The 8085-nt window shown below is 32.0% G+C and overlaps 1 protein-coding gene across 1 annotated transcript; it reads left to right on the forward strand.

The window, feature by feature from the left end:
* Nucleotides 1–532: 532 nt before the first annotated feature.
* On the forward strand, nt 533–8085 carry LOC133186762 (bifunctional arginine demethylase and lysyl-hydroxylase JMJD6-like). The gene is made up of 9 exons (XM_061322060.1): nt 533–675; nt 2049–2260; nt 2502–2654; nt 3146–3246; nt 3559–3654; nt 3938–4085; nt 5586–5774; nt 6252–6421; nt 6873–8085. The coding sequence occupies exons 1-9, from the start codon at nt 621–623 to the stop codon at nt 7078–7080; spliced, it is 1332 nt and encodes a 443-aa protein (XP_061178044.1). The 5' UTR covers nt 533–620; the 3' UTR covers nt 7081–8085.

Below are 8085 nucleotides of genomic sequence, written 5' to 3' on the forward strand. Positions count from 1 at the left end.
AATATTTTGTAAAGGAAATGAAATAAAACTTGTTTACTTGTGTTTTTATGCTTATACATGTATAATTTCTCATGTACAATTTACTGACATGTTTTTAAAAGATATATTCGACGGTAGCTGGAGATCACTTGAATATTTTAAAATATCTATCATCAACCTGAGAAGATTAAATTTTGGACCCCCCCCCCCCCTTCGTCTGTTATGAAAAAAAAACCCATCAAAGTATATCTTTATGACAATTTTTATCACATATTTACATAAAAATTAAAATTCGGATTTAGCTTGAAATATTACGTACTATGTGTAATTAGAATAATATGCTATATCACCATAATAAAATAATTTGTTTAGATCCAGAAAAAAATTAACTCAAGTCCCGAATCGTCTGTACCCAAGTACCGAACCGTCTTGTTGCTAGTCCCGAAACGTCGTGGTCCCGAAACATCGTGCACCCTTTTTTTAATATCCCCATTTTGTCCGGAATTTCTTCGGTATCGGTTTAAAGTTTATGCTTGCAATCACTTCCTATAACATTTTGAGAAAGGGAATTTGGAGGACTTTAACTCTGTTTATTTGTAATTTCTCGGTAATGAAAGGCTACTGATTTAAATTTTACTTGTATGGACAACAGGGCAAGAAAAAGAATTAGAGAAGCGCAATCCAAAGCCAGACCAGGTACATTTTTCACTCAAAATGTTATGATTTTAGGTCTCATCTGACTAGAGTATGCTTAGAGTTTTTCTTCTAACCTTTTAAATCAGTGCAGTGATCGATGTTGCTATTAGTAAGCACTGTGTTTATTTGCTTTAGAATTTATTATAGAAATATTTAATACGATAGCACGGATTTAAAGTTCAGATACCCCTCAGACCTGACCAGATAAGTGCATAATAAACAGGTCTGGTACAATCACTAGATTTAGCTACGTAGCTTGAATTACCTACATAACTTTATTTACCTACCCGAAGTAGCTTTATTTAGCTACTAAATCAAACTCATTTCTTAAATTAGCATTTTTCCAGAGAGTGCAGAAAATTGCACTTTGATGCAGTGATAATTTTCAACTTTGAACTCATCTGAAAACATTTCATGAAAAAATCACTCTTGGAGATGTGCCTTTTTCTGCGCAATTGCAATCAAAGTTCTAAAAGTTTTGGAGCTATAAATAACAGTTAATTTGTGACCTTACAGTTACTTCTTGAGTGAAATAACAAAGAAAACCAGTTTTGGTTAACATGGGCACCATGTGAAGTAATCATACTTATCCAAGCCTCATCGCACACAAGGTGGTGTACAGTTACTCAAACAATGGAAATACATATTTTCCTTAAAAGTGTTCAAACGCAGCAATGTTAAAACTATCTCTGCTTTAGATTGCTTTTTAAATAATACCTAGAATAAATATTAGTAGACATTTACTTGCGACTTTTTGTCTTTTTAAAATAAAAAGCAAAATTGTGAAAAGTTACCTTGAAATAGCTAAATAAAGCTACCTGAGGTAGGTAAATAAAGCTACGGTAGGTTATTTTAGCTATGTAGCTAAATGTACTGGACGTGATAAAGCAACTCAGCAAATGCTTGTTTATTATAAGAAATAAGTATGATTTTTATTAGTATGATTAAGCTACTTTGAATATCTAAATAAAGCTGTGTTATAATGTAGGCAATATTTTAGCTACATAGTTAAAACAAATGATTGTACCAGACCTGTTGAGGTGGCGGAATAAAAACATTTATTTCATGGAATAAAAGTGTTGTGTTTATCTGTTTGTATGCTCCAGAAATCTCAAAAAAGTTTTCTTTGTAAAATGGGCTTTAGACCTTATCTTGATGTTAAGTCATTTTAATTTTCAATGAACATGTGTGTCTTGGACCATGTGGACCATAATTTTTTTTTTTATATGACTCTGTGTATGTCTATATATGTAAAGTTTCAATCATGATTCATCTACGTGTAATGAGATTTCATGTGGTTTTACAATTTGACTTTTTATCCTTATGATTTGAAATAGTACTGAGACTTATCAATGTGGATATAAAAATTTCAGAGCTTGACAGAATACCAGATGGATGGTGTCAGTTTCAGTATGCCAATACATTTGATTTGAGTCATGCCACAGTACATGACAATGTGGAGAGAGTTGATGCAAGGTTCACATCAAAGGAGGAGTTTGTGGAAAAGTATGAACGACCTTATAAACCAGTGGTTGTAACAAATGCTCAGATAGAATGGGGAGCGGTCAAAAAATGGACAGAGAGGGTAACATGATAAGCTTAAGAAATAGTTTTTAATATTTCAAAGTTAATTATAGTTACATGTTATAACTAGTTATTCTTGAATTTTACATCTTCATTTAAAATCTTTTTATAAAAATATAGCCTAAAACATGTTAAACAAAGAAGACCCCTTTTTAGACATTCAAATATGACATTTATGTTTTTAAATTACCAATTTTTTTGCCCATATCAAGGAATGTCTAATTTTTTATTCCTTTGTGCAGAGGCTGTCAAAGAAGTATCGTAACCAACGGTTTAAATGTGGGGAGGACGATGAAGGGTATTCTGTGAAGCTAAAGATGAAGTACTTTGTGGAATACATGGATGAAAACACAGATGACAGCCCACTTTATATATTTGACAGTAGTTATGGAGAGGTATAGTTTAGGTGGGACACAAGTAGTGTACTACCTAGCATGTTTGTTGACATATTACATGTACTATTGAGGACTTAATTTTTGTGACACCTTATTTTCACGAGATTGTCATTTTTCACAAATTTTGATCATTGCTAATACAATGAGATTGAAATACACGAGATTGAAATTTTCATGAGCAGATAGTCTCTCATCATTACGTGAAAATAAAAGGAAAAAAACTTGTGATTTACAGTAACTTGCCATTTTCATATCATTTACAATTGTAACTAAATTAACATTTGTTAACAGGTTAAGATGAGAGATTTGTTTTCCATTTTCAAATGATTTGATTAAATTATGGCAGAAACATGATTTGTAGTCTTGTACGGCACTTTGTTTACATCACATGTACGTGATAGCCATTTTTTTTTTTTTCAAAAAATGACAGTTTTGAGGTCTGGAAATTGTACTACTTTCTTAGATGCTAAATTTTGCTGTTTTCTTTTAAGCATCACAAGCGTAAGAAACTCCTAGAGGATTATGCAGTACCAGACTATTTCCAAGATGATCTCTTCCAATACGCAGGGGAAAGACGACGTCCTCCTTATCGGTAAATTGTTATTTAAAAGAAAGTAAGAGTACTCTCTAAAAGTTTAAAATTTTTTAAAAGTTTCTATGACCGTTGTACTTAATAAACAGGCAAACCTTAGTTCCTCACACTCAGATAACCTGAAGGAATTCAAGGGTTTGAGAAACAAAAGTTGAAACTAAAATTTTTTATGTAGTTCAGTAGAGGCCCATCACTTTAACATATCTAATGTATCTGAGATTTCAGGTTCAAGAAACCAAAGCTGTAAGGTTTATTGGTTTTAAATTATGTACCTGTACATTTTATGTTTTTGACATGTGATTTGAATTTTAGCTGGTTTGTGATGGGACCTGCCCGATCCGGGACAGGAATTCACATTGACCCTTTGGGAACAAGTGCCTGGAATGCCCTGGTGTCTGGACATAAAAGGTAGCATTATCGTCCAAGGACAGAGTATCTTATTTCCATATTCAATGGGGGATTGGATGGCACAAGTGTTCTTTAATAAAAATCATATTGCATGTACTTCTATACATGTACTTAAAATTAAAAAAAAAAGAAAATTATTGCTTAATTTTATTTTTTTTTTCAAATTCAGATGATCAAAAAATTATATTTAATGTCTAAATTACATGTATTAAAAATAGTGCATGTCCTCTAATTTATTAGGTTTTGATTTTAGACTAACTTTATCATGTTTATATGCCTGTAGGTGGTGCTTACTGCCTACCAACACCCCAAAGGAACTGGTGAAGCCCCGCCCAGGGGAAGGAGGGAAACAGAGAGATGAGGCTATAACGTGGTTTAAGTATGTTTACCCCAGAATTAAGGACCCTTCCTGGCCCAAGGAGTATGCCCCAGTAAGTTCTTAAGAGAACTTTTATTAATTTTTTTTCTCTGCTTTTAAATTTCCTGTGTGTTGAACAAATCCTTTCACAGAGTAAAATATATTTCTTAAACTCATATGTAAAGTGGGAGGGGTATAAATTATTTCCTTAATATTTTTCAGTTATATGCATTTATTTTTATGAATGTTGAAAAAAAATGTGAAAAATCCATTAATTAACAATTAAAATACTAGTCAATTAAAAAAGATGATAAAATCAGCAGTAAATAAAATAAAATGATTTATAATAATTAATTTCCTTTATTTATCCAGGAGTACAAAATAAGCATACAGCTAGTTTCATTATGGTTCAGTATTAAAACATACACGGTAAACACATACCAACATTTTAAAGATAAGTGTCTAAGTATAAATGCACAATAATAAAAAAAAAAAAAAATCAAGCATGAGGCATAATACATGTAGTCGCATAACTGATTTCAACAATTTGGCACACTAAATGGATGAAAAATTTTCAAACATTTTTTTATTTAAAAGAGCAAGGTTCACTTTTGGTCTATTTTGACCCTGTGAATTTATGAAAAATCAGAATCGCTCCATTTTATTTGACAATACAACAAATATCACTTTGACCCTTGGTGACTTCGTATTCATTAAAATGATGTAATTTTCTTGCCAATTGATGCATTTTGACATCAAAAATTGCTTTATTATTCCATTATCCTGAAAATTCCTTCGAAAATGATCAATATTTCAAGTTCTTTTACAATATTTTATATCAAACACAACCTCTGATCCAAAATCTACAACTATATAATGATAGAACTGTTCTGAAGATTATAAAACATGTTTTATATTTTGGATCTAGGGGTGTGATGCTCTTATTTTAATTCTTTGCAGAGGATACTCAAATATACCTGTTTTCTTTAAAACTCAAGAACATTGCTATTTCACAAAGCATGTTTTCCAGTACCTGGACTCTCAGAGGAAACTGTTATAGGAAATTAAAATACTAAGTTTCTACTTGATATTGATGTTTGGAATGGAACATAAGGCCAATAATTAAAAATGATTTGTTTGAAGCCCTACCTGATCATTTATTTTATTTTATTTATTTTTTTTTTTTTGTATAGAAGTACAGATTGACCATATCATTTTTGAAGTTAATATTTTATCATTTCTCTAAAAAGCATAGAATGGAACATTTTTAAAGCAATAAATATTTGAATCTGTCTAGCTATCCTATGGATAATGAAAACATTGATAAACTTTTAGTCTGTGATTTTTATTCCGATTATCATTGTGTAAGATAATTTAAAAAAAAAAAAACTATACCTACCTATCTACCCACCTTGCAAAATGTGGGTCAGAGTACATCAAACAATTTTTTTTTACTGATGGTCAAGGGTTTTAGTCATTTAATGGGTACATGTATATGGACAGGGCCATTTTATCCATTAAGTGAACCTAGCTCTTTCAATACTAATGATATTTTTTATGTATGTTTCGGTAGCTGGAGATTCTTCAGCGGCCAGGGGAGACCGTGTTTGTTCCTGGAGGGTGGTGGCATGTTGTGCTGAATCTAGACAGTACAATAGCTGTCACCCAGAACTTTTCTAGTGTTGTGAACTTTCCAATAGTGTGGCATAAAACCGTTCGAGGGAGACCGAAGCTGTCCAAAAAGTGGTACAAAGTTCTCAAGGTCAGTAAAGATTTGTCAAGGTCAGTAAAGTTTCAATACTGGCTTAATGGAAATATTTAATGGACTATGAATTCGTATTCTTTATTCTTTACATACTTATATTATGGACATCTTTTATGAATTGTGATTAAAGCTAAAACTGAATCATAACATCTCAGTAAACAGTGGAAAATTCTTGCTGGTTTATAATTCTATACATCATATTTGATTTGATTGTAAAGTATTTAAAATACTTTGAGTGATATTGTTTGCAAGTACTATAGACCAACAATTACATGTACTTACAGCAGATTTAATTCACAAATTACTGATTACTGGAAAATAAATTTGCAACTTTTATTATTCATGATTCATCTTCCTGACTTTAACCTCTCAAAGAGAGTGCAAATATTTTTTCAACAAATATGGACAATATTTAGTTTACAGCATTTTATAAGCGGTAAATTTTCATTTGTCATGTTTTGTAATGATTGACAGAAAGAGCGTCCAGAAGTTGCTGCCATTGCTGATAAAGTAGATCTGAACAAACCGACTGGATTTAACTCGGACAGTTCAAGTTCTGGTTCATCAAGTTCCAGCTCCAGTGAGTGCAGCACCTGTGAGAGTTCAGACTCGGAGGAAGAAAAGCAGAAATCAAAAACTAAAAGGTCAGAGGAAGATCACTGCATTAGTAAATCTATTCACCAAAGAGAGATAGCTGCATCAGTAAATCTATTCAGCTTATATAATTGTCACTTTTATGTGTAATGAAAATGGCGGGTAAGGGGGGACAATGGAATTAACTGATCATTTGGGACAAAAAAAAAATTAGTTGAATTTAAAATTTGCATGTTCTAAATAATGCATGTAACAATTTTCAATATCAGTAATCTTTTTAAAAGATATAATTTTTTCCCCCCATTTTTTCCATTAGTATCACAAGAGCTTGTTCCAGTGATTCTATTATTAGAGTAATATATTTGAGGAATTTTTATCTCAAGCTAACCATTTATTGTTAAAGTGTAAACATGATTTCACTTTAATATATCCTTGGTATTAGGCATGAAGATCTACAAAATACTGAAGCTCAATTGTGTATTACTGTAATTTTTACTTCAGACGGAGAACTAGCAAACAGAGATCAATGACTCCCAATGGCAGCCATCGCAGACGGTCTTCGTCTTCCTCCGGTGAAGAGGGCCAGAAAACAAGTAAAAAGACATTGTTGACCCCTAACGGCAGCCAACGTAGACGATCATCGTCTTCCTCGAGTGATGAGGGACATAGTCATCGCAGCATTTCCAGTACTCCAAAAAACTGTAGATGATGATAGCTGACTTAGGCACTCATAGCAGCAGAAATTTTTTACTGAAACCATGATACACCAAACCAAACCTTTAACTGAGTAATATCGAAGTGATTTACATTAGTAGTGTATTAATGTTTCTGTATTGAGATGCATTCTGTATTAAGATTACTGAGAAATTTTGATAAGAGTTGGCTAGAAAACGCTTCCCCTTTATGATTAGAGAACTGCTTTATGACTGAAAGACAAGAATATTTCTTCCTTACATGGATTAATTGTAGGTGACGTGGAAAATTTTCCGTGTCTGCTGTAATTTGTAAAACCCAAGCCAGAGTTAGTGTTCATTCTTCTTTTCAATCAGAATTTAGCTGTACATATACTTCGTGTTTAATCATCAAATTTCCATTCACTGTACATTCATGATAATTGAAAGTTTATACACATCATTTTGATCATGTTATTTCTTTGGAATTCTATTCAGAGAAGCTCTTGTTTAGGTCTTTGGTGTATATTTGTTTTGCATATTTTCTTTTATAAGTGATAATTGTAGATTTGTAATCAAAATACAAAATGTCATTGTTTTCTCAATTTGAAAAATCGAAATGGGCGGTCGCTTATTCCCCAGGTTGTTATTTTTTTTTTTTTAAACAGGAGTACATGTACTACAAAAAAAGTTAATGATCAGGCTATCCAGAGGTATTAAGTCCTCTTTGTATTGCTTAGCTTGATTCAAGGAGGGGAATCTCTCGAGATAATTTTCAAGAGTTATCTTTCTTTTTCCATTGTCCGCGAAGAGGGGGTGAGCATGTGAAGAGGGGGTGAGCATGTGAACTATGTAGTGTATTTCACTGGTCATATATTAACTGAATTCAAGAAAGAGCATATTTGTATAACATGATATCAGTATTGATTATTGACCTGAGATATAAATTGATGAAATGACTAAAAATGAAGTCGGGCTTTATTTGGAAGAAATGGATCGTGTACAAATTTATTTTCCCTTGAATTAAAAAGATTTTTACCGTT

Source organism: Saccostrea echinata, unplaced genomic scaffold (assembly GCF_033153115.1).
Source record: "Saccostrea echinata isolate AGI-Se365-2 ecotype Australia unplaced genomic scaffold, CSIRO_AGI_Sech_v1 ptg000014l, whole genome shotgun sequence".
Taxonomy (NCBI): domain Eukaryota; kingdom Metazoa; phylum Mollusca; class Bivalvia; order Ostreida; family Ostreidae; genus Saccostrea; species Saccostrea echinata.

What these genes read in the sequence shown, in the direction of transcription:
- LOC133186762 (XM_061322060.1), top strand. Translation starts at nt 621, where the DNA reads ATGGACAACAGGGCAAGAAAAAGAATTAGAGAAGCGCAATCCAAAGCC. An exon ending in AGACGACGTCCTCCTTATCG is followed by an intron (nt 3,247 to 3,558) that starts GTAAATTGTTAT and finishes TTTGAATTTTAG; the next exon opens with CTGGTTTGTGATGGGACCTG. An exon ending in AGTGGTACAAAGTTCTCAAG is followed by an intron (nt 5,775 to 6,251) that starts GTCAGTAAAGAT and finishes AATGATTGACAG; the next exon opens with AAAGAGCGTCCAGAAGTTGC.